Source organism: Electrona antarctica (assembly GCF_951216825.1).
Source record: "Electrona antarctica genome assembly, chromosome: 2".
Taxonomy (NCBI): Eukaryota; Metazoa; Chordata; class Actinopteri; order Myctophiformes; family Myctophidae; genus Electrona; species Electrona antarctica.
Window position 1 is genome coordinate 30,781,163 of NC_136807.1, and position 27,430 is coordinate 30,808,592.

General features: G+C 41.4%; 2 protein-coding genes across 4 annotated transcripts in view; both read left to right on the forward strand.

Moving 5' to 3' along the window:
* The window catches only part of LOC306917415 (troponin C, slow skeletal and cardiac muscles), a 368,649-nt gene that overhangs the window by 273,335 nt on the left and 67,884 nt on the right, over positions 1–27,430 (forward strand). The gene's annotated exons all lie outside the window — the stretch shown is intronic.
* On the forward strand, positions 2,781–18,102 carry LOC306936222 (transcription cofactor vestigial-like protein 4). Of its 3 annotated transcripts, none has more exons than XM_079519716.1 (7): positions 2,781–2,991; positions 3,576–3,708; positions 6,634–6,799; positions 8,412–8,634; positions 10,021–10,135; positions 10,552–10,602; positions 17,896–18,102. In XM_079519716.1, the coding sequence occupies exons 2-7, from the start codon at positions 3,627–3,629 to the stop codon at positions 17,907–17,909; spliced, it is 651 nt and encodes a 216-aa protein (XP_079375842.1). In that variant the 5' UTR covers positions 2,781–2,991; positions 3,576–3,626; the 3' UTR covers positions 17,910–18,102. The 3 variants fall into 3 exon arrangements, with proteins under 3 accessions (XP_079375842.1, XP_079375841.1, XP_079375840.1); XM_079519715.1 differs by having other exon boundaries at positions 2,782–2,991; positions 10,552–10,686; positions 17,896–18,100; XM_079519714.1 differs by lacking the exon at positions 17,896–18,102 and having other exon boundaries at positions 2,784–2,991; positions 10,552–13,928.

The following is a 27,430-nucleotide window of genomic DNA, read 5'->3' on the forward strand; positions in this document are numbered from 1 at the left end:
CACTGTGTTGCAGAAAGGACAACAAGATTTTTTTTTTAAAAGAAAGAAAAAATGTAAATAAATTAGAGAGAAGTCCATTTGTTTATCGTTGCTGTCTGTCGGGAAGAAACCTATTATCTCCATATTATTATTATTATTATTATTATTATTTTATTTATGCCCTACTACTTCATCATACTAGCCCTACAGCGTCACCAAAAAGCATCAAAAGTAGCAGATCCATTGTAGATCTTTACACCACATAGCATTTAGTTGATGAGCTGTGGTTAAATGATATGGGAACAAAAAGCATAGGAGTTTTCTTTTTGCATAATAATCAACTATAAATAACTGGCTGTGATAAAAGCAAACTTTATAAATCAGTTAAGTTTCCAACTAAATGAAACACAGTATTCACACAGAATGACTATATAATGAAGTGATATTGGGACTTTCCCAAAGTATTCTGTTGCACACCTGGACTTGTGTCACGGCACACTAGGGTGCCACAGCACCGACTCTGATAAACCCTGACCTATAGTGACACTGAAACCAATTATGTATTTGATGATTGTATATGCAAGTGACTGTACGACCCATTGGCTGTGTATTTGATTGTATATAAATATATAAACAGACTAACAGATCAGAGGATGGTTGATCATGAAGTGTGCAATGACTCAATGGAGAGTACGTGACACATTATGCTGTACTGTAGCTTATTTGTGTTGTGAGACTTTCATATTTCTATAAGGTTTTCTGAATTTTCACATGCTTTTCTAGATTCTATTTAAGTGTGTTTGATTGTATATAACCTAGTGCTGGAGAAACCCAAATATAATGAATAGCATTTTTGCATTACTATTAGTATACTTTGATTGATTGATTGAAGCATTTCTTAACAGTTTGCAGAACAGGTACATTTTACAAGAAAGCACAACTCAATACAGAGATTGTTACATTTCACATGAAAGCACAACTCAATACAGAGACTGTTACTGTGACACACTGATTAAATATATATAAATATATTTAAAAAAAATCAGACCCATCTGAAGTGAGTGGTGCTGTACTGTACTTGTGCTGTATGTACTGTAGGCCTACTGTACTGTACTGTACTGTACTGTACTGTACTGTACTGTACTGTACTGTACTGTACTGTACTGTACTGTACTGTACTGTACTGTACTGTACAAGCCCTCCTCCATGGCCTGTGTGTGTCTGTCTCTGTGTGTTAGGCTGTGCAACAGTGACACTTGGTGGTGAACATACGCTATAACGCTATCAGCCAGGTACACAGGGACAGACCCAGGGACACAGGCACACACATAGCTGTCTGAGTGGTTGCACCACTCAAAAACATACTAACCCTAACTGTGTACACTTTGATATAATAGTAGGCGTATTTATTACAAGTAAGACGCGCAAACGTGGGAAGCGAACGCAGCTCGTAAATTGCAAAAACAACAATTAGAATAAATTACGTAATTTTGTAAGGTTTTTTTTAAGTTCTCTTTTTTTGTGTTTAAGTTTTTTTTTTAAGTTAAGTTTCTTTTAAGTTTTTCTTTCCTTTTAAAGTTTTTTCCTTTTTAAGTTTTTTTTTTAAGTTACGTTTTTTTTTAAGTTAAGTTTTTTTTAAGTTTTTCTTTCCTTTTAAAGTTTTTCCTTTTTAAGTTTTTTTTAAAAGTTAAGTTTTTTTTAAGTTAAGTTTTTTTTAAGTTTTTCTTTCCTTTTAAAGTTTTTCCTTTTTAAGTATTTTTTAAGTTTTTCTTTCCTTAAGAAAAACTTAAGTTAAGTTTTTTTTAAGTTAAGTTTTGTGTGTGTGTGTGTGTGTGTGTGCATGCGTGCGTGAGTGTGTGTGTTTTTCTTTCCTTTTAAAGTTTTTCCTTTTTAAGCTTTTTTTTTAAGTTAAGTTTTTTTGTAAGTTAAGTTTTTTTTAAGTTAAGTTTTGTGTGTGTGTGTGTGTGTGTGTGTGTGTGTGTGTGTGTGTGTGTGTTTGCGCGTGCGTGCGTGAGTGTATGTGTGTGTGTGTGTGTGCGTGCATGTGTGTGTTTTTGTGTGTGATACAGCTGCGCCCTCTGGTGGTGGGCGGGTGGTGTTACAGCGTGACACACACACAGACACACAGACACACAGACAGGATCTGCTGGGTCTCATAGTAAATGCTCACTGCGTTCGCAATCACTGCGTTCGCAATAATAGTAATAATAGTATACTGCATTTCGAAACTGGCCCCCGTAAAATCTGAATCCCCCCTGCCACCTTACTGTATATGTTTCTTTTCCCTCCCTTGTTACCTCCTTACATGATTTCCTGTTTTTTATATAGAAGTGTATATTTTTTGAATTATTGAAAATGGTGGACCGTCACCCTGTTGTAAACAAGTGTAATGCATTGCTTTATCAGTGGCTGTGTGTCGTCCACAGTAACAGTCTCTGTATTGAGTTGTGAATTCATGTGAAATGTACCCAGTCCCATTCTGCAGTGCAAACTGTTAATAAATAGGCTACTTCAATCAATTAATCAAAGTATAGTAATAATAGTAGGCCCATTTATTATATTATTTATTTTATATGGGTTTTATTGTCCTAGAGATAATAAAACCCATTAGCCTGTGTATTTTATAAACAAAAACAAAAACGGTATTTTGATTATATATTGTAAACCAGCAGTAACTGTAAACGGCCACTTGTGGTTGTGCCCCGTCTGTTTGCGTGACGGCGTCGCGCCACGAAAATAGCAGATCTAAAAGCTCAGAACGGGTCGCACCGCGCCGCGCTTTGAGCTTGTAGATCTGCTATTTTCCGCAGCTAGACCCCACTCCTTTTGTGTGAACACTGGCGAACGTTCCTCTACTCACCACACAGTAGATGATGTAGAGCTGAGCTAGCCAGCATGCTAACAGTCAGCTAACCAACGTTATTATTATTTACAAAACATTTGCTTCGCCTTCTGTTTTTAGGCGATTGGTTTGGATCGTACATTCTTCGACTTCAGAACGCTATATATATCGTAAGTTAGTTGTCATCGACGTTTCGTTCCAGTTTTTGGGTCTGGGGATCGGATTACTAACTAACTATAGCGAAGTTATACGGGCTTTACGTTAGTTTGACCCCCTTTTCGATAAGAGTCGCTCGACGAAAACGACGTATTTAATTTAAGCGAACAAAGTGTCGACGCGAGCAAACGTGACGTTTTAAACTGCTGGTAAAACTGTGTCGCAATTGAAATGAGCTCGTGTTTTGATCGAGCGAAACGCTCGTGCCACGAAGTGTGTTGAAAGTGTTTTCTTTTATAGTTAGCTAAAGTAAGCTAACGCGGCTAGCTGGTGTCAAAGTGGCTACAGTTAGCTCATGTGCTAACTCACATTAGCACAACATTCAACAGATGTACATGTCAACTGGCGTAGCTTTCTAAATCCAAATAGCCAAGTAGCCGAATTTATATAAGCGTCATGACTATGAAACATTTTAGTATTAATTTAAAAGGTTGTCTGCTGGATACACTACTACTACTAACTAGCCTGCTAACAAGTTGATCATGTTTTCTAAAGTTGAGCGTTTCTATCTCCTTTTCTTTGTATCTTCCTCATGCAGGGTTGTGTGTTGCTGCTAACATCCATGTTAGCAACCATCCAGCTCGTGTAAATGCTTTTCTCTAGAATGGACCTGTTGAACCCTCAGTTCCTGGACAAGATGAACAACAACATCGGGAGACTACATTACGAAGGTACTTTAGAAAAATGATTCTCTCAATCTTTTGAATCTCAATGACCCCCAGTAGTTTGATATACATTAGACCAGGGGGACACCCCCTTTGATGTCCTCTTTTAATCTACACTGTACAAATTATTGATTGAATACTTTTTTTCCCAATGTACAAAAATGTAAAAACAGTACAGCAAGTACTCTTACTCAAGCAATGCTAAAACGATAACTCAAAAGCCCTGAGGGATTGTTTCTGTCATGGTCCTATGCTGCTGCATTCAATTCATAATCAGGACATGCACTGCAGTGCAAATCGTCATCATCCTCAGTGTTGTTACAGATCCGTAAGGGTCCATTTGGACCTCTGTTGGTCCCCGGACCTGACGTTGAGAAGTTACCATTCATATTAAACCCACTTGAACCCCTAACGTCCCTATCTCATCTGGGGAAAAAATAGCAGACCTAGTACAAGCTCATAAGATGCACTTATAGGCGCAAACACTGACAGTCATAATGGTGTCGCTTGCCAAACAGATGTGATGCGTTGTTAAGGCTGTCACGATTAGGGCATTTAGTTGACAATTAAATTAACTGTCGCTAAAATAATGGCGATTAACGATTTAATTGTCGTTGGAACATTATGAATACAATTCGTATTCCTATTAGTTTTTGAGTGGTGCAACCACTCCAAGGAACAGCAATGTCCGTGTTCACCAGCTATGTGACTCGTGTTAACCTATGTGACTCGTGTTAATGTGTGTGACTCATGTGTGACTCATGAGTACCAGTAGGTGGTGAACTGAGTGATTTGCACCACTCAGTTCACACAGGTGTGATTTTTAGGCTTCGTAAACAAAAGATGCACAGGGGCCGATATGACAACATATAATTGTATAACTTTGAATAGTGGGAATAGAGCGTCGCAGTCCCGCCCCCTTTCATGACCACGAGCAGCCCGGAAAATAATGTATTTTTTCCCATAGACGTTTCAGAAAGTATTTATTTAAAGACCTTTTAAACCTCTGACAAAGCCAACTCGGATCGTGACAACTCATGACAATAAACACCATTATTTTGGTGCGAACAAATAATAATAATTTAAAAAAAAGTGTTTTTTCTTCTTCTTTCTCGTTTGTCACGATCCGAGTTGGCTTTGTCTGAAGCGTAAAGGTCTTTAAATAAATACTTTCTGAAACGCTCTATAGACGATCTACAAGCCGAAGACGCATCATGATGTGATGAGTTTTGAGCTTGTAGATCTATTCCTGTGTTTTGGGCTTGTAGATCCTCTATTTCCACTATTTTTGAATTTTTCAACGTGGAAATGATTATGGCGATTATTATGCAAAAATAATTGCGATTAACTCAAATTACGATTAGATGATTATGTAATAATTGTGACAAGCCTACTGTTTTGGATAACGTTTTGGATATTATTGACTAACTGAATTTTCACATCTAAACACATTTGTTGTAGTTGAACAGATGAATCTTAATTTGTGCCAAGAAAATGTAATTCTGCGTGAATCTGAATTTCCTAACATAAGGTCTGCTCATTGATTAAATGTTGCTCAAGAACTAACATGAACTCCACCTTTACATACATGATTATACTTAAAGGTAGGGTAAGTGTCATCTTCTTGTTAAAATATAGTTCTATATTCTGATAGTACTAATTGATATTGAGTGTTTGTTCAGGTACAGTCTCCTGCTCTTGAGCAGACAAAATTGGAACCTCAACACTTTCAAATTGAAGCTGATAAATGGGTCCTCCATGATTGGCTGGAATTTGTCAAATCACCTGAATTTGTTTTGTTTATTAACCCATAGGCCCAACATCAAAATTAAAAAAATGTCTTCTAAATCAGTTTCAGTTTTCTGAAATACCCATGTTTCTATATCAGTGGTGCTCAATATTTCATGTCAAGGACCCCAAAATATATGTAATTGGCCGCCGAACCCCATCTGAAAATGTGTTGTTCCAGGAACCCCTCAGAAGCAAAGATTTGAGTTACAAACGTTCGCTCTGAAAGAATATATATTCAAAGATTTGTGCCACATTTTCACGATTTTTCAAAAATAGCAGATCTACAAGCTCGTAGTGCCGTGCTATGAGCTTGTAGATCTTCTATTTTTCAACAGCTAAAGTATAACATAATGCTTAAAACACCAAAAGGGGTTCCCGTCCAGAATGGGTAGACTGGGTTCACTGTACATTGTGAGATAGCAGAAGGGATGGGAAACAAGATAATTATGGCTTATGTCCAGAATCACCGTTTGGGTTTTTGTTCCTATGGGGCATGATACCCTTAATTAATATGCTTGCAGCAGTTTTAATCATCACCTACATGATGGCTGTTGTAGCCTGTTCTTCAATAATAGAAAAGAAAACCATTCACTGTAGGCTGTTGTTGAACATATTTATTATGCCCGGTCAGTCAAATGCACTTGGCCATGATCAGCTCCAGTTTTAGAACCTTAAGTCTTATCTATTTTTTCTGTTTTTATTGTGGATAGAACGCATTTCTTACAAATATTTTTATTTTCTACTGAAGACTTATAGATTATGCACACCTGACCAGCATAGGCACAGAGGGCCATGTCGGAGGTTAAGTCATCTTAATTGTCTTTTACATTGGTATCACCTATTTTAGCTAGAGTTACCCTCTTACTTATTCTATAGTTGTTCTCTACCCATATCTGTATCTTTGTTCAATCCTAATTGCAGTGCTGCTTTAGCACAGACATTTCCCTGCGGATCAATAAAGGTCTGTCTATATATACTGTTTAAAACAATTATTGAACATGTTGGTTCCTTAATTTTTGGGGTTTGTATATACACTTTTCACAAAAAACACAATGAAGTGTTCTGTTAGTTTCTTTGAGCAGTGCAGTTGCATGGGATTTCTGGTAGATTGTTTTCCACAGATGAGCTGTGTCCCTACAGGTGAGTCCAGGATGCCCTCCCTGCCTACTGCTATGTCCAACATGAGAACTGGGCCACCTCCTATCTGCCCCAGTAAAAGGAAGTATGGAGAAGAACAAGTGGACGACCACATCGACTGTGATAATGACCACATGACCAAAATGAGCAGACTGTTTGCAGCTCAACTGTAAGTGCTCTGAAAAGAGAGTGATATGTTGCTGATCCAGCACTTTGTCTGTTAGTTCTTAAATGTAACACAATGAGACAGAGGGAGTGCAGAGCGGAAAGGAACATAATGCATAGCATTGCACTGACATGAGTACGGTAAATGACCAAGGTAACACAGAACACCCTGTTCAACCACTCAAGTACAATTGTTTAATGGCGCCCTATTTTGGGCATGTTTATTAAATAAACTTTTTTTGACTATAAAAAATAGCAGATCTACAATTTTGCGATGGGACGCATTGTGAGTTATCGGCTATTTTTGTTATTTGTTGTACAATGTAGTATATGCAAGTCGTTAAATACCTTGTGGTGGAGATGGACACATCCTTGTGCTTTTCTCAGCACACAAGCTTATGTGTTTTAGCACACAAGCTTATGCGTTTTAAAGTCGGCAAGGACATTTTTAACCCTGGTTTACAGGACACAAATTTTATTGAATCCATGCTCAACTTCAGTAATTCATCCTGGACCGGTACACCACAGCTAATGCAAAATTAAACTCTTCCCCTGCAAAATAATTGGTTCACCCCAAACTCCCTTATCAGATCTGGACACCTGGATAGTAATCACTCATCAAGCAGGTCCCCTCTCACCTCCTCGCTCTCACAAAATGTTTTCCGTCTCAGATAATCACTCGGAATAAATGAAGATGGGAACAGTATTCTGACTTGTTAAAAGTGTGTGTGTGTGTGTGTGTGTGTGTGTGTGTGTGTGTGTGTGTGTGTGTGTGTGTGTGTGTGTGTGTGTGTGTGTGTGTGTGTGTGTGTGTGTGTGTGTGTGTGTGTGTGTGTGTGTGTGTGTGTGTGTGTGTGTGTGTGTGTGTGTGTGTGTGTGTGTGTGTGTGTGTGTGTGTTTGTTGTCAAAGCTAGATTTCTGTTACTTGTGACAGACTAAGTTATTTTGAATCTTGAGTTAGTTAGAATTGGCCTATAAAATTTAGATTGAATCCCATAAAGGTCTTTTGAAAACAGACTTGAGCATTTTGTGCCCATCTTCAGTTCCCATGGTCCTAAGCTGTTTAGCGGTCGACACTGCATTTATTATTCAGTATTCCGACGGCATGAAAAAGCCTCATTGCTAAAATTGCCGTTGTTTAAACCATCTGTTGGGATTCTAAATCTTGTAGTCTAGTCACAGCTTAAGTAAACACGGTGTCCACGGCGCTTTGAACAACTCGTGAGCTGAATCCTTGCACCCTCATTAACCCATTTTGACCTGAGATCAGATTCTAAAAATGTCTTCTACATCCTGACAGTTTTCTGTAAAAGCTATGTTTCTATGTCAGTCTTTCTTCGATTTTTCAAAAATAGCAGACCTAACGAGCTCGTAGCGCGCCACTCGGTGGCGCGCTATGAGCTTGTAGATCTGCTATTTTTCAATAGCTAAAGCACAACATAATGCTAACACAAAAAGGGGTTCCCGCCCAAAATGGTTTAAGTGTTGTGCTGCTCAGTCAGACTCCTGACATCAAAGCGGGAGCAAGATTTAAGTGGCCCTATGAATAGACGGAGCTGTTGGTGGTCTGTATGTCAAGTCACAGGGGTAATCTGCCTCTTGCACTCTTTATCAAGGGCCCGGCCTACTGGCGGAGACAACCACAATGAGCACTGGAGCCTCGGCCACAGCCCCGTGGAGTGCATTACGTCCTCCAATGGTCTCCATGGGAACCACCTGTATGCTTCCATCCCTGGCTATGCCGTCGACCAGCCATTGGCGTTGACCAAAAGCAACATGGACTTGGCCCTGGGGAGCAGCGAGCGCTCTGCCGTGGCTGGCGCTGTGGAGCGGCAGCAGGTATGTCTTTGTGAAACCGTTAAATTACAAGCATGGAGGTGATCTTTATTAATGTTGGCGTGGTCGGAAAGACGGGGCAGCATTCGTTGATTAATCAGGGTTGTTTAAGGAGAGGTACAGTAGATGTAATTTCTGTGATGAGCTATGAGGTAAAAGTTAGGCCTGGGCAATATATCCATGTTGGGATGAGACTAGGATTTTGCATATCACAATATAGTGATCGGCAAAAGTGTGGTCTTTTCCTCGTTTGCCTTATTTTATGCTTTCAAAAATGTAAAAAAGAATTTGCAGCCCTAGAAGCTTGTTGTGTTTTTTTTTTATGATCTTTTAATATTTAAAAATATATATATGGTATTTGGTTCATTTTTTTTATTTGATATTGTCAATAGTAAAAGTGCAGACCCAGATGCTAAGTGATTTTTGAATCATAATGGGCAATTCAATTCTGTCCCGTAACATATTCACTGCCATCCAAACGTTCACCATGTGACACTAGGTGGCGCTCTTGGCTAACATATGTCACTGTTTAAATGTGTAGTGAATTGAAAAATGAGGGTTTTTTTAATACTTTTAGAGCATATCCGTGTTCTTCATATGGGCATACCAAACAATGGATGCCAAAACAATGGGGAAAATTTTATGTTTGTGTATTTTTAGTAAAAGTCCATAAAAAGACAATTTTAATTACTTCCTGTTAGACCGCCCTTGTAATGCAATGTATGAATATGATATAGTACTTTATTGTCAGTTCACACTGAAATTTGCCTTACGACCCAGCGGCCATGTATGCAAAACACATATACACACATTTGACATAGCACAAAAAACAAAACAATATTACATACATAAAAGACATGAAGACAAGCGCAATGTCCACCGCTTAGATTACCCCATGGCTACTACAACTCCTGATTAAGCCTCAAAGTCGACTGGTGGACAATGGACTTCTTTAGTCTGACCTTATTGTATGCTGGGACACCATATCTCCTTCCTGAAGGTAGCAACCTATATTCTCCATACAACACATGGCTAGTGTTTGAGGTGATATTCCTTGCTAACCTTACGATGCTTTTATCATACGTGGATGTATAAAGTTTCTGAAGTGGTTGTCCAATAATCTTTGAAGTTTGAACAAATGTTCAGTTGTTGCAGCAGTTATGACTTTAGGGCTGCAGACATCCATACCAGGTGGTACTACAGTACTGAAGAACACTCATAATAACAGAAGTGAAGAACAAAAGAAGAATCCATCAACTAGCACCAAAAGATCTTAGACGGCGTAGGAATATTAGCAAGAACATGTTTAGTTTTATTTCGGTTAGAATTTATTGTAACATGAGATTTAAACCTGTTGATAACTTGCCACTTTGTTGGTTTTCTGTCCAGAATCGTCCATCTGTCATCACTTGTGCCCCTGCAAGCAACCGAAATTGCAACCTCTCTCACTGTCACATGAATGGCTGTGCTCCCAGTCCACCCATTGATCAGAGGAAGACAAATGGTAGGTTTAAGTCTTAAAACGGTTCATGCAATCCACCATCTGCCTAATAGTTTAGTAGTAGGGATGTTAATTTACAATCATCTCACAGATTTGAGTGCTCGATTCCACATCAATTTATGGGGGGAGTTAGATTAAACTTTAGAGTGCATCTTAGCCGAGCTTCGATAGTGGGTGTATTATGGAAAAAACAAGCATGTCACATGCTTGTATTATTGTATAATATGCACACAATGGCTCACATCGATGCCCAAATTATTTCATCATAATCCGCAATCCCTTTTATGGCATGGGAACGGCGTAGCTCCAATGTGTGTCTCAGAAACTAATCATGATATCCACATGATTAGACTTTTTTATAAGTACTTCTGGTTGCTATTAGACTCTAAACATCTCTCTGACTCCTTGTGTCCCTTCAGCGAACACGGTGTGTGATCCTGTGATTGAGGAGCACTTCCGTCGCAGCCTCGGTAAGAACTACAAAGAGCCTGAGCCCGTATCCAACTCCGTCTCCATCACTGGCTCAGTGGATGACCATTTCGCCAAGGCACTGGGTGAGACCACCTGGCTCCAGATCATGGCTAAAGGAGGGGGTCCCCAAAGTCCAGAGGGGAACTCATGAACCAAGAGAAAGATTGTTTGCCTCAAGTGCCGATTAGTTGAACCACAATCACTTCCTTAGTGTTTCCAGACGACCGCGCAGATCCACCGCTGTGCCATCCTTTGCCAAGCATTAACCACTTATACCCTGTATACTTTCGTAGGACGTCAAGCAGCGAATCTACAAGCTCGCAACACACAGCAAGCTTGTACATCTGCTACTTTCGCAAAAGATTCAACTATTTTGTACAATGTACACGCCTATTATGACATGCCCAGAATAGGGACGCTAGGGTTCATGTGGGTGACTTCCTGTAGCTACGAACAACACAAGTGATGTATTAGTTTGAATATGGTGCTCAAATAGGCTCTAAACCTATAGGTCAACTTCTTTTCAAATGGATCAACATTCAGTCTTTATTCTAAATTGTCGAAGAGTCCGGCTTTTCCTAGAAGAAACATGAACACTTCCACTGAGTCAACACACATTGATCCTCATTTATCAATCTAATGTAGCAACCATGAAAAGAAAATCAATGATGCGGTCAACGGTGGCAGAAATACAGTAGTAAATCACTCACTTCCCTGTGAGACTTTAAAAGAGCGAAATGAAAAGATGATCAACATTAAATGTTCATAAATGCGACTATTTGACTAACGTGAGTCAATTTCTCGTATTGAATAGCCACCATGCCAAACATAATTCTAGAGGATTGAGGCGAAGACCCGTTCCGTCATCTAGTCCCTAGCTGAGTCTGTAATATCCATGGCTTTCTGGAAGATCCATTGGCAAATGGCAATATTGTGCAGAACCCCACGGGTCAGAATATAGTCTTGACACTTTTCCAGGCCCACCCCTGCTGATCTAAGCGGCCCGTACGTGTTTGGATATACTGTGGAACCCGCAGCGTCACAAGTCTGCGGTGAAAAACGTTTTTGCATACATGAGCTGAGCCTTTACGTGAGATTTGATCGTCTGCTATGCTCGTGTCAAATCGACAGCAGATTGATAAATGCAGAGAATTGCATTGACATTATGCCCTTTTTTGCGGCTGTGAAAGTTTGATAAATGAGGGTCATTTTGTTGAGCTGCTTCATGCTACAGAAATGGGCCACATGGCTCGGCAAGGCTTACTTAATTATTGGGTTGACAGTCTTGATTTGGCTTGTGTAAACTGTACAATCATAGATTTGTTAGATATTTGCTAAATGATCAGGCTGTAACTGCTCTGTTTGTTAACCAAAGAAAGTCCCTGCCTTTTCCAACTACATACAAGCCATAGGTCTGGTTCCAGTCTTTGCGCAGTACTAACGCCCCATCATCTTTAAATTCTAAAATCATCCTGCTTATTTGTCTGTTTTTACTTGAAAAAGGACAACTGGGTCTGATTTGCACTATTGCGTTTGAGGCTGTTTTCAGGCAGCATTTTACCTTTTTTCCCCCCCCCCTCATTTCGTTATTATTTGAGCTAACTGGTTGAAGAATGTGTGTTGTGTTTGAAATCGTGATAATGCAATCAAGGCTCTGGTCTCCTATGGCCCCTTAAAACTTTCTTAATCTGAGTTTTCTTATTCAGAACTGGACTTATCCACTGTTAACTAAAGTTTGTCTTGTCTCGAGTCTTTATGCTCACTGTGGTTGAACACTTGGTAAGGTAGTACCAAGGATAGTAGGTTATTCCTCTTAACTAGGAAGCATGTTTCAAATAGCTGGTTTCTATTACAAACCTTATTCTATACTATTTACCCTCAGAATTTATTTTTTATCAGTAACCGTTTAGAAATACTTACTGCTGGTACAGTTGTACTTGATATATTTTTTGTATCTGGTTTTCATTAGTATATGTAGTGTAGGCATATACTTTAGCAATGGCATCCATCTACAAATCACAGCCTCTGGCAAGGTTGTCTGAAGGCAGTATAATGGGCTAGATTGCTTTGTTATTCTGTGGTACTGGATGCTATAGCTTTATGCATGACTGAATACTGCTAACATGAAGTCTCTGCAGAGACATTCTACCTGGTAATTGACATGATAATGCTGTTGGTAATGGATTTTATTTATTCTGGAAGTAACATAGCTTCACATTAACTTTTGCCATAATTTAAGATTCGGTAAAATCACTTGCCTGTTTTGTTTCTCTTTCCCGTCTATCGAGCATCTGAGAACATCTACATTCCTCCTTAGCATATGCCCTTTTCCTCTCAATTGTGAAAGGCAATACGCCTCCCTGGTGTATTGGCGTCTTTAATGTTATGATGATTGCGCATTGACATTCCACCAACACCATCGAACATTTGTCAGTCACTTAAAGTGTTGTTTAATCAGTTGAGTTTTGTGCGTGGGGGTGTTGTGTCCACTTAAACACAGCTGATGCTTTAGTGTGACCTAATAAGGATCTATAGACTTGTGCATAAAAGTAGGAGTACCAGTAAGTCTGAGTTGTTATGCAGTTGCGTTTTGTTTAATTTGTACGTTACCACCCATCTGAAATGATCTATTAACGTAGCATAACCCATGTGTCAACACTGATGAAAAATGGTATTGTAAATTGAGATTTTCCTTAAGTCAACTGTCTGCGAGAAAAGTATGCTTGTGTACTTGCTTTTTACTAATTTACACTGTTTTGAAAAATGAATATATACGCTACCGTCTCTTCTTTTGTTTTTTAGTTGGATATCGGACAACAAGACTATCATTACGCCGCGCGTAATGATGAATAGATATATTTGTTTTTTATTAAGAACAATGTACTCATGTAGCATGGATCCTCATTATATTCTAACCATGCATTTTATCTCTTTAAAAGTTGATCTTTTTTCCACCATTGTCAGAGGTGTAGTAATAAGTGCAGGAACACATCAATTAGCGAAGACTTTAAGTACAGTGTCATGGTGACATCGGTACTAACCGCCGGTGACAGTCTGTATACCACAGTAAGGGACTATCACAGGATCTACCTGTTTGACACAAGTTGATCCTCTGATACGTTTATTCCAATGTTATTTAATTGCTCTACTTTGACTGCTTTTGCCTCCTAAGACAAGTTGCTGAAACTAACTCCAGGTGTCATTCACATGGAAAATAAACATTTAAATATATATATATTTTTTGGGTTAACTTTTGGCCTTTTTTCTCCAGAAGAAAATGCCACTGTTTTGTACTTGATTTCTTCTAAATAAAGATACAAATGCATTTTGGAATATTTATTTTGTCAATTTATATCCTAAAATGTTGCATAGTGTAATCGCCACGAGTGAGATTGTTTTACTCCGATTCTAACTAGTTTGATGACTGATGTTAGTACAGGATATAAGTAACATTTTATTTTGTCTGAGGACAACCCCTTTTTGGAACCAAGTATCCAGGCCCTGACATAACCTAGTTTATCCTAGCCTGGCTAAAGCCAGACGCGAATCAGCCTTTGGCAAAAAAATAATTGCCTGCCAGTGCCAGTGTGATATGAGTCTGACTTTAGCCAGGCTAAGTTTATCCACCAATTCATACAGATCCAGTTTACAATTAAATCTTATCAGACAATTTGAAAGGAGTATTCCTCTATTTCCTGTTTTATCATCAATTTGGCATCTTCAGTTCATGCGTTAGTTAGGGGTGTGCACTTAGAGTATATATTAATAGAGACGTCACCGGATTTCTCCTCCCATCCACTTGCATTTAGTTGCTCAAAAGCGCATGAGGTGATTTCACTCCTCCTTCCGGGCTTGGAACAGAGTGCACTCTGGGATGCATTTGGGCCAAACACATGAACGAGTACCGTGTGTGCGTGCACTGCGAGCGAGTCATGGACGAGCGCCGCCGTTGTTGTGTATTGCTTGGCGCGTTCATGTGATTGGCCCAAATGCCGCTCAAGCTGCAGTACCGACTTTCGGCCAACGTGTAATTTCGCTTCAGTGTTTCCTCTCGGTGACGTCTCTATTAATATATACTCCAAGGGTGTGCAGGACAAACACCCAGAGCTAAGCCCACAAGCTTGTCTACGTACTAAATTAACTGGGACAATTGTATTTATGGCTTGACTTGATTAGGCCAATGTACCTCTGGCTGTATACAAGACAGGTGGGCACTTATAGCACTTGCCGTAGTACTTGTAGCCTCGACCTCCTACAGGCGTATGCATAGGCTCAATTTATGTAACTTAAATAGCACTTAATGTAAGACATATCACTCTATAGTGTATAGGTTCCTTAGATAGATATTCCATTGTTAAGCTTACGTAGGATTTATGATTACTTTTTATGTTTTGATTACCATGTTTACCATGTTTTTTGTTCTTGCTTACTGTAATTCGCTCTGGATTAAGAGCGTCTGCTAAATGCCTAAATCGTATAGGGACATCTGGGCACCATATTGTTGGGATGACTGGGCAGCTGGACAGGTGGTCACCAAAACCATCTGGGCGCCTGGACCATTTAGCCCCATTTATGAATTATGATACTACTTACTTACCCATAACAGTTTCATCGTCATCACCACTGAACCATGATTGATTGATGTTTTTATTGACACAAATGCATAGCTTATAGCCTATCATGGCATGGCCATATTTGCACATATCTGTCAAAAGCGGATAAAACACCAAAAAGCCAGAGAGCTTATTTCCATTGTGGTGCTTTGCTTTGAGCAAATGACGTGTGACAAAGTATTACAAATGATACACCTGAGTGATACACTTGAGTTTAACTAGTCTTGAACTGACCCCATTCTTTCACACTGATATTATGGTGGTTAGCAAATGATAGGCATTTGGCCTACATGTAGCTATCTCTCAGCTGGTCAGTAAGAAAAATAGATTCACTGACGGAAACGACATCAATGCTCTTATGACTGTGCTGCTACCTTGTATAATTCTCAGTTTCTGGCCATACAGTGATGTTGCAGACTGTTGCAAGCACAGCCTGCCTTTCACATAACTTGTTGTAGGTTATATCACAGAATAACAATAGGGCATGGGGCCTATATGTAAGTTACGGGGACCCAAGTGGGGCCTTTCACTTAACTGGGTCGGGCCAGCTCTGATTGCTTTTTTTAATGTTTTCTTTGCGGCTTTCGCCTTTTATTTTATATTTTTATAGAGGGACTGACAGGAATTGGGGGAGTGACATGCAGTAAAGGCCGTTGGGATCGGGAGTCGAACCCACGGCACACTGCCAGACTTGGACTACCGGCCAAGGTGCCTGGACCGCTGAGACACGGCCCAGGCCACTCTGATTGCTTTTAATGTGATTCTTTTTCGTGGTGAAATGGTTCATGAGAACAGATTTCCCAGAATAGGCTTGCATTGCAATTTAGTGCTAAATCTCTCTTATCTCCCACAGCGGGCTGATCACTTTGTGTTTAGAGGTCGTTATGGCTCTAAGAAGAAAGTCGCCGGTTTTCCGGCTCGCCGCGGTTTTAGTGCATTTTAGTTTTACTTCACCTTTATTTAAATTGCATTGAATTGAGAGAGAGAGAGGATAGTTGTTTAGAGTTTGCACTACATGAAGTAGGAATGCTAAAGTTTAAACACCATTGAATTCTCAACCAGCAGATGGCAGTGTCGATCCACTGAAGATTCTCCAAAAGTCTAGTCATTGGAGAGCAAAGACCATCATCACCCAGGGAAGACTGATGTGAATCCAACATTCTAATAGTCTATGTATTTATATTAATTGTGTAAATATACATTTTGTATGTAAATAAGGCCTAAAGGTAGCACAACCTGAACTTGATAGAACTGGGGTTACTCAACATTATTCAGGAGGTTACATTGGTTTGATACATTTCTTTTTATACTTTCTTCTTCACAGTGGGTGTAATTACGTTCTAGAAGCATATTGCTCATTACCTATATTATAACATTTAGGTATGAATAGAATCCTTGGAGTAGCCTCAAATATAATGTAAAATAACATTCTCATAAACACATTCATCTTCAGTTTGCCTATAATTTGAATTTGCCCAACAACCTTAGCTAACCTAAATCTTCAAACTGGAGAAGCATCTTTGGGTTTCCTTTTTTGTTTTGTTGTACTATAGGTCTCACCCCTCAGGCTCAAATCTGCTCAAAAGCCTCTACAACAGACCCCTGCCTCCACAAGATTAGGCCTCACTATTCACCAACCACAATGCCATGCTTCCTCTACGGCTACGCCATGCCTTCCAAAGACTCCTATGGGATTATGTCGACCGACGCGGAGAGCCACCGGCCACGTATCCCTGCCTGTGCAAAACTACACACACACACACACACACTGTATCACTGTACTTGTGGGGACATCAACATTTTAGGACAACAATTTTATGAATGCCATTTCCCTAAAGCCTGTTATGTGTTACCACCGAAAATAGCTTATCTACAAGCTCACAAAGTTGTGAGCTCATAAATTACATAGCCAAGTTTTCAGTGCACGCATTTGTTTTAACCTTAAAACAACGATTTATCTTGCGAGTACCAGTAAATGGTCCTCACAATGTCTTAAGTGTAGCCTACTGACACTTGGCCCTCACAAGTATAGTAATACAGGTACGCACGCACGCACACACAGATATCAGAGCACAGTCAATGACATGTAGACATGGGGGGGACATGGGGGGTGCAGATCAGGGAGACACTTCAGGGTCATGCCACATCCAGGCTGGCTCTCCTTACAGTGTGAAGGTTGTGAGGAGCACCATGACACCAGAGCTGCTCCCTCAACCTCTCTGCCCTGCCGCCAATACTGCAATGTAGCAATATTCTGTTACAAGTAAATGTCCGGAACATTTATTTGGGTAATCAAATGTTCAGAAACTTAACTTTGGTCCATTATTTCTCCACTTTATAATACCGATTGGTATTGTGTTTTATATCATTTTAATCGTTGATTAGTCACCTTTACAACGAGGCATAGACATTGCAAAGAAAAATGGCAAGTTGGTATTCACCCTTTCTTTGAGTTGCTTAGTGCATTGAATGATTGCACTCTCACACAGTAATAGGAAAAAACAACACATATTGGCCATTTTTACACTTCATTAATTGTACACTGTTAGGGAACTCAGTAGCATCTGGAAGATCCATATGCAGCCGCAACAGCTTGGTATGGTATGGTATGGGGCAGTATCGCTCTCACAGGCAAGACAGAACTTGCCAGTAACTTGCCGCAACTTCCCATATCTTCAGAATCTGGGACCTAACACCATCCTCCAGGATGACAACGCTCACCCCCACAGAGCCAGGATCATCACAGAGTACCTCCAGAATGTAGGAGTGGAGAGGATGGAATGGCCTGCCGTGAGTCTTTGGTGTGCTGTACATGGCAGTGACCAACAGAACCACGTTGGATGACTTGCAACAAAACCTGATTGAGGAATGGGATGTGTAAGAGTGTAAAATTAATAAAGTGTAAAAATGGCCAATATGTGTTTTTTCCTTATTACAGTGGGATAGTGGAATCATCCAATCCACTAACTAAGCAACTCAAAGCAAGGGTTGAATACCAACCATTTGCCATTTTGGCACATTTTGTGTGGGAGCTACATACGTTTTGCTGTGTTGCTCATTCCACGAATGCCCGATCCTTACAATCTATACCTTGTAAAGTCGTAAGTACAGAAAATTAGACATAGTCAAGTAAAGTAAAAGCTAAATGGTACTTAACTACAGTACTTGAGTACATGTAATTAGGTATACTGTACACCACTGCTCTTATTGAAGCTTGTAGTAGAGAAGGTAGAATGTGACTAAGTACATTTACCCAAGCAGTTGTACTTAACCTCTTAAACCCCATAATATGGTTAAGTGGAGTCTAGTACTACTAGTAAATACTAGTGTATTTTCAGTTTGTTATTGAGGGGAAAGATTTAGCTGAAAATTGCCGCTGTGAAGCTTGTCGATCAGTTTTTTTCTGTTCTTTTCCTGTGGATAGGCACATTTTGACAAGGCGCATTCATACTCCACCACCATTATTTGACATTTACATCGCAGATTGAGATTATTAATACAAAACATACAATAACCATAGAAGACTTTGGAAGTGTAATTGTAATTAGTATATTGTTATGCCACAGCCACTACCTTTTTACTTTTACTCAAGTAAACTTTTCACTACAGGCCTTTTTTATACTCTTTCCTCTTCTACCCTGAATTTGAACCTGGTCAAAGTGCTGAGATGTTTTGGTATTGAGCTAATAGAGCCAGGGATAAAGTGAATCCTGATCTTCAGGTCACAGATGCTGTGTCTAGGTGACCTTTGACACGATTAATTGTCTCCATAGCATAGCAGGGGGACAAAGAACAACCACCCCGATTGTATGAGTGCTATTGTATTAACATTACTCTACCATACAGATTGCACAAAATCTAAATGTATAGTGCCACATTTTTTAAGTAAACTCGTAGTACTTTTTCCACTAAGTAGAACATCAGTGCAGCCCTGCCTCTTCTTATTGACGGTAGCGAGGAGGAGCATGACATCAGCGCTGGTCTCTCAACCCCCCCTGCCTCCTCTCATTGCTGGAACACGGTGATGCCACTGCTGCCTTCAGACGTTGGTCAAGACACATATCTGTCCAACCACGTATACACGCGCGCGCCATTTTCTCCTTGCGGTTACGCAATGGGATAGAAGAACCAATGATCAGCCTGGCTGAAACGGTGCACTCTGGACATGGGATGGTGAAACTGTTAATTAATCAATTGGAATCGATTTAACAAAATTTGATTTGAATAAAATAATAGATTTTTAAAAATACCAAAAATAGCAGATCTACAAGATAACAATGTGTCGCATCGTGACGTAGAGCTTGTAGATCAGGTGTTTCTCTCTATTTTTGTCTGACAAGTACAATAAATCATAAAATAGGTTTCATCTGATGAATCAATTTACCATATTATAAAGATGAATTATCTTGATATATATATTTTTTAAACCCTGTGCTTCTCGATTATTCGATTAATTAAAAAAAAACAATCGATATAATTTTCACTAAGGAAACAATCGATATTTGCAGCCCTAGATGCGAGGTCATTAATTCCACGCAGGATAAAAGAGTCATTTCACGGGGTTAATGGAAACGTGTCCCTTTCTCTCTCACATGTGGAGCCTGCATGCGCGTCGGCTCGCGCAAACGTCTGATAGAGATCTCCCTCCCTCCCTCCCTCCCTCCCTCGTTTTGCATAATTCCAAATTTGCTGTGACTTGATCAGAACGCCAGGCTGCAGCAGCGCTATCTGCAGCATCCGCATCCCTGAGTGCGCGGCATTTCGGGAGAATTTGCATGATTGCCCGTAGATTATTTGAACATTATCTACGCCCCCCCATCCACCCCCCCCCCATTCCTTCCACGTCGCTCTGCTGTGACGATGCACACACATCCTTGGGGCGAAATAATCTAAAATAGATCGTACAAGAAAACGGAGTATTAGAGGCGCACAACGGCAGCGCATGCATGCATGCAGTTAGGAAGGAAGGAGCGCTTCATCATGGGCAGACTTGAGTCATGATGGCAAGATCATGCACCCTGAGCCCACAGCCCAACACACCCGATTACCAAGCACGTCATCTCCAAATGCAGCCACGGCCCCGCAATGGGTCGCCAGCAAAGGGGAAACAACATACCACACACACATGCACACAGAGACACACACAAACCTGTCTGTGGTGTGTAGTGTGGGGGTCAGTGATGGTGTGGGGTGGAGCGTATATAAGGTTGAAGAGAGCAATGACTGCCAACCCTTTCAACCTCAAGAACTAGTTTGATTATGCATTATGCCATGGATACCCATACTCTAAGGGTCCATTTGGTTCGTAACTATCAACTAATTCTAGCTGGGGACCCTCCATGGTCAAGGACCCCTGGAGGGGTCCCCGGGCTGGGAATAGAGGAGTGATGGAGGTTCTCTCTGGCCTCATTTATACACCATAGTGCAACAGTGTTGCAAGTGACACCGTCGTGCGATGTGGTATATCACTATTTCGCAACATCGGGTCGCCAAATGGACCCTTTTATGGGACCATATAGTAAAATAAATACAGTGAATTTGACACTGTAGCTAACCCAAAAAATATCAAATTGGGGTCCGAAGCCTATAATCTAGCAACCCGGGGGAGGGGGTGGGTCCTTGAAATGAAAAGAGGTTGAGAATCCATGGTATAAATGAAGCTTAATGGCGGAGCCTCATTCATTGTGTCATGTGGACTGCTGGCGATGGCATAACCTCTGTGGAAGGAGGAGAGGACAGGCCGGTCACTGTGGATCACGGTCTTCCAGTGAACAGAAACAGACCCTGTCAGGGCGTCTCAGCATCAGTTTGCCGCTGCGCACGACCAACGCCACACTCTGCCAATCGCTCTTCCCCTTCTTCACTTCCGCCTACCATCGGTTGAGACGTCTCCCATTTGTTAGGAGCCTTCCTTTGCGTGTTGAAGCCTAATGATCTATAGTCTCGTTGTACGGCGGTGTCGCTTGCCATCGAGTTATTTTCAGCATAATGCCGCTGCACGACAAAGTATAAGGATTGTCTTAGTCCTATTGTATTCTCCATCGGTCTCTGAAGTGTTTGACCTCTTTCGGAGCGATCGTTGGGCCAGTTTATCGTTTTTTTCCTTGCTGGCCGTATGGCGCCTGATACAGCCAGCATATTTTAGGGACACATTTGGCGTAGGTTTCATAGAATTATGCATTATTGATTCTTATTTGAATGATTGATTATGAGGGCCATCTGCTTGTAAGACAGAGTAGCTGTGAGGGCAATATATGATATTATTGCCGACACCATTTTGTTCTCCCTGGAAGATAATGGAATTGTTTCCAATTAGAATAAACAAATGGTCTGAGTTTAGTAGCTCTTGTTAAACAGGGACCACATTTTTTTCCCTTCATACCTTATGAGATCAGTACCCCATTTAATGACCTTTTCTGTAAACGACGGCCAGCAAGATGTTGGTAATGGAGACGGCAGGGTTTGGAATATTGAACCATCACTAAGGGGCATTCTCATGTCTCATTATCAGTCTCGTTAGGGCCCTACATTACAGCTGCTTGACTGAACAGCCTTAATAAGGAAAGTGACCCAACACCAATAGCAATGTTTCTCCAGTCACATCCATCTCTCTCTCTCTCTCTCCCTCTCCATGTGTGTGTTTAGCAGTCACACAGTCAGCCATGTGTGTGCTGAAGATGTTACATAATGCCCTCCTTTCACAACACTCCAGATCAAAGGGAACAATCCAGCGCAGAAAATTGCTCCTTGCCGATTTCCCTTCTCTTCTCTTCTCTTCCACCATGTTACATTGTTCTGGGAGCCTGGCGCAGCCAGCAGAGACCAACCAATACAGTATATTTTCTGCATCATCATTCCCCTTCATGTTGTAAAAGCCCACGCAGAACGATCATCAGAGGTTTACGGTAGCAAACAGACGACCAGGTTACGCATGATGATCAGCACAGAGCAATGGCAATAAAGACACTTCAGATGATGCTGAGATCTTACAGCTGCCTATGTGATCTTCTCTCATTCATTGGCAGCACATACTGTATGTGTTCACCGTTAAGAATATGCTTGAAAGATCATACAGATATACAGTACCAAGGAGAGATTCATTCAAATGAAAGGAAAGAGTCCATGGTCACGCATACCTTTTTTGTTTTATTTTTTCATTACATTTTTCACATCCAGATGAATGCCCAGATGACTTAAAATGATGATGCTATGATTTTGAAATAACTGCTTTCGGAAGCCTCTCTCGGCAATGCAGATTCCTTTTTGTTAGCCACTTAAACCTTATATAGTTCATTGACCGGATTCCCCCGTGGTCTATACTACTAGGCCTCTCCCCCACCCCCTCTAAATCACATCTCTAAACCAAAACCAGCAGATCACAATCCATTGCGTTGCACCAAATGTTCGGTCCCAGAATAGGGAATGCTAGGGTTCATGTGGCTAATTGGTGTGTGTGTGTGTGTGTGTGTGTGTGTGTGTGTGTGTGTGTGTGTGTGTGTGTGTGTGTGTGTGTGTGTGTGTGTGTGTGTGTGTGTGTGTGTGTGTGTGTGTGTGTGTGTGTGTGTGTGTGTGTGTGTGTGTGTGTGTGTGTGTGTGTGTGTGTGTGTGTGTGTGTGTGTGTGTGTGTGTGTGTGTGTGTGTGTGTGTGTGTGTGGTCGCATTACTAACACTGTCCCTAACCCTAACAGCATGCTAAGCCACGTAGTTAATTATGGGCATAGTCCCCGTGTATTCAGCCTCACTGAATATTGTGGCACCGCTGCACGATAATACCTCACAGGTACGCATCCTCAGGCAAGAGAGGACATCAAATGCTGTCAGATAGACTGTGCCTGTCCACAGCCTGGTGAGGATTGAAATAATGAGCATGCACTGGGGAAATACTGCCCCAATTCTTCTGGGTCCGTGGGGGACATGAAGCCAGCGGTCGAATAAAGGGCAACCAAAAAGGTCAACGGGAGGAAGCAGGTCTTCCGAAAGGGAGGTAAAGATGATTTAACAAATATAAATGTGTCCCCATAGCTGCTACTGCTGTTATTGGCCAAGTACATTTTGTCTGCATTTAATGCATCATATAACTACGGTGCTAAAGGACACTTGAACCAGGAACCTTCCGGTCCACAAATGGCTGCTCTACTTCCTGAACAAGGACTATTAAAAGAGGACAGGAAGCGAAGACCGTACGGTGGACTCCATGTTGCTCCCTGGAAGGAAAGAAACTTGCACAATGGGCTATATGCAGCCAACACTTCCGCGTTCAGCTTCCTTGGTCTCAATTGCGCATGTTTCTTGCCATGTTTCTTGCCACTACCAACCTATTTAAGAAACATGAACATGTAATATGACATTATAACACCAGTAATGCACAATGCTCGCACACAATCTGTGTTTTGATGATGCGTGATATGTGTTCTTATTTAGTTTTACATTAGGCCCTAGATTCCCCCCATTAATACTCCTATACGGTAGTTATGCTTTCACTCCACGAAGAATTGAATTAATGAAGTTGTGTTCAACGCAAGTTCAGGAGTAGAGACCACCCTCTGCTTGGCCACTCCCCGTTCTCAATCGCTTCCCTGGCTGCCTCCACTCATTAGCCACTCCCCATTAACAATCACCCATATCCACTACACCTGCCTCCACTCACCACAGCCAATCATGGTTACAATCAATCACCACAGTATAGATACAATCATACACCTGCGATCTCTCAACCAACTTGTTTGTTGTGCTTCACATCCTCCTCCACCGCAACCTCCCCCTTCCTACTCTATTCTCACTCTTCTGTCTGTCTCTACCTAATCCATGCAGGGGGGCAGTGACGAAGCAGAGACGACAGACTGCTCACCGAATAGAGCAACGCCCCCACACTCGCCCGATCTTGGTTTCCTCATCAATAAACCATTAAACTTAAGTAGAGGTGTGGTCTATTAATCGTTTACCCGCCAGGAACATAGGAATATTAACACGTAGAATCTTGTAGCCTGCCACAAACGGAAAAGCCGTTTTAACAGCGATGTATTCATTAATGCATGTTTTAATACGATCGTATCGAAATCTACCGTCCGTTAGCTTTGTTATGCTTCTGACACAATGGGCGCGGCCATTTTGAAAATGCGCGCGCATCCACTAACATTGCCGGCTCTGTTTTCAGACGGCTTTATCTCACAGAAGCGACATTGCAGAGGACGCTTTGTCCCAGACAAGCGTTTTCAACGGCCTGTAGCAGGCGCTGTGATACTCGCGGTCCACTTTTTCCACCACCGACCGAGAGAACGAGCACCAGCTTCGTCAACACACACGGAATGGTTTCATAGTAAAATGCGATACGGATATTTGGCTCTTCAAAGTAAGTGTCACGCGTGATTAAACCATGGCAATACGCAATCGAGGGATTAATTAATGGCGGCAGGCTAAGAGTTAGTGAAAAGAAGCAAAGGGCTAATTGTTCAATTAGCCCTTCGCAAAGCCCCACCCACTCCACTCTGCGATGGCAAGCTGTCCTTCTCAAATGAAGAAAAAAGTGGAATGTCCGTACACGATTTTTGAGTGGTGCAACCACTCCTATAGACAGCCATGTGTGTGGCTGGGTCCCTGGGTCTGTCTGTCCCTGTGTCCCTGGCTGTGTCCAAGCACGAAAATAGCGTTATAGCGTTTGTTCACCACCAAGTGTCACTGTTGCACAACACACAGACACAGACACACACAGGCCATGGAGGAGGGCGTACAGTACAGCATAAGTACAGTACAGTACAGCACAAGTACAGTACAGTACAGCACCACTCACTTCAGACGGGTCTGATTTTTTCTTCATTTGGTCACTTTTTGGGTCCAGCACCGTATCCGGAAACTGGGATGTGCATATCGTTTTCCTTCTTTAAGCTGTTCACCCATTGTGCTGCATGTTAAAGGAGCATTCAGTGATTTGGGTGATTTGGAACCCCCCCCAGTCCACCCGATAACAAGATGTGCACATTCACGCACTACAGTGGGGGGACATGTGACAGGCCAACACCAAGGCCCACCTCCGCTCGATCATGATTTGCCAGAAGGCCCCTCTATCCTGATTGGATGAAACCTAGGCCACATGGAGGAACTCCTTATATGGTCAGCACACACATTATCACAAAAAACAAAAAATAAGTGATATTGAATTCCAAATCGATCATTTCAGTAGCAAGACCTTCAAAATGTCTTCTAAATCTAGTCAACAAGGCCTGCAGTAGGCTATGCACTGGACAAATGTGCATGCATGACATTATTTCAATAAACTAGTAATACAGTGATTAGTATTACCCACACGGGTGGGTCAGTCGTGTAACTTTCCCGACGTTAAGCTGTGTATGTTTTGAACAACACAGCCATGCAAAATAACATTGACAGCTATGAGGTGTCGAAAGCTTGCCACCCTTAGCAGGTTGCTATTTGGATTGGCATTGGACAATCGCTTTTGGGGTGGGGCTTAGCGAAGGGCTAATTGTTCAGCATTCGATCCCCTCCACAGTCAGAGCTAGTGTGTTGCACGTGGTTCTCCCTCTAAGGCCTCATTCACACGTACCAAACACCAATCAAGCAAATGTTTGGTCGTTTTTTTGCTGGTGGTGTTCTGCCCCATCCCCCTCATCAAACAAAAATGTTTGGTCAAACCATGTGACTCCCATTGGAAAAGCATTGTGGTGGCCCAAAAAAACTAAAAAATGACCAAACATTTGTTTGATTGGTGTTTGATACGTGTGAATGAGGCCTGACTCTCAGCCCGGGGTGTCGGGGCTACAGGTGAACCGAGAGTGAAAGCATCTTTAGGCTATTCTAGCACATGCATGCGTGTTGCAGACAGTACAGTGCACAGTGTGGCGATGGCGTGGCAGCAGGAAAGGCGGCTTTCACAGTGGGTTTTTGTTACACAAATTGTTATCACACCTGACAGTGTCTGGTTGTGGATCCAGTGGTGCACATGGTGTGCGTAGGTGTGTTTGGTCATCTGTGGGGCAGGGTGGTCGAGTGCATGGAATACATAAATAAATCTAATCTCATGACTGAACCACAATCTGTGATTTGTGACCAGTGTGTTCTATCTTATTTTTATGTAGTTATTTTTATCTATAATTGATAGAATAAAACTTTCAATGGATTCTGTTACTATTGGGTAATATGCTAAATAACATCTACGTTCTGGAAAGGCATCATTTTCAAGATGGCGTCCACGACGGCTGCCGGGAGCTTAACACTTTCACCTCTATTAATGAGTTGCCCAAGTTAATACGTATTGTAGAACACTTTCTCTGCGATTCAGTTTTACCTAGTCATAAGGGGAATCCACCGGACATAATGCGATATGAGACGAGTTTTGATGACGTCATTGCAAACAGGTCCATCGCACTGTCGATCTTCCTACATTTTTAGTATGTTATTTAGCATACCCAATAGTAACAGAATCCATTGAAACATGTCTTCTATCAATTATGGGGGTTTCAACCATATACTGATTTATCTAATATTGGATTCATTGCAAACAGACCACTAGGGGGCAAGCCCAATTGGTTTGCGATGTTTTTTAAACCCTTAAGCCCGGATACTTAACACTATGCCAACAGTTTTCATGAATTCCCTCCCAGCTAGTATTGAGGTGTGTGTGTGTGTGTGTGTGTGTGTGCGTGCGTGCGTGCGTGCGTGCGTGCGTGCGTGCCCGGTTCAGTTTGTTGATAACTCCTCAGCTCACTAGCATAAAGAAGAGGTCACTGGCGACTATGCAGACTAGCTCGTTGCACTCTTTGAAGCACCTGAGACTCCTCTTACTCAGGCCTGGATTAGTTAATTAATTTAGGCGTTATGTGCAGTTATTTTGGCCTATTCCCGGCCGCCTCCCCTGCCCCAGAGTGACAAACCAGGCAGTAAAAAAATTTCTGTGGAGCTAAAAGATAAGGTCCCCCTGATGCCCAAGGGCCCAATGGCAGTGGGCACATGCCCAAAGTGTCCATATGGTAGATCCGGCCCTGTTCTTACTGCATAGAGCACTGCTTCCCATACAGTGGGTCGGGAACCATATTTGGGTTTTTATGGGTTGCGACTGTAAATATCCCACTTTTTATTCGTTTACTATACATACAAAGTATAAGTATTTCATGAAATGAAAATGAAATCATTTCCATGAATACATTTTAAAAAGTTTAAAGACGGGGTGCATTGGCTTTTTGGAGCATTTTATTTTGAAGTC

Bases quoted from the DNA above. Each gene is read 5' to 3' on its own strand.
- LOC306936222 (XM_079519714.1), top strand. From the start codon at position 3,627: ATGCTTTTCTCTAGAATGGACCTGTTGAACCCTCAGTTCCTGGACAAG. The intron at 3,709-6,633 runs GTACTTTAGAAA...GTGTCCCTACAG, and splicing joins CGGGAGACTACATTACGAAG to GTGAGTCCAGGATGCCCTCC. The intron at 6,800-8,411 runs GTAAGTGCTCTG...CTCTTTATCAAG, and splicing joins AGACTGTTTGCAGCTCAACT to GGCCCGGCCTACTGGCGGAG.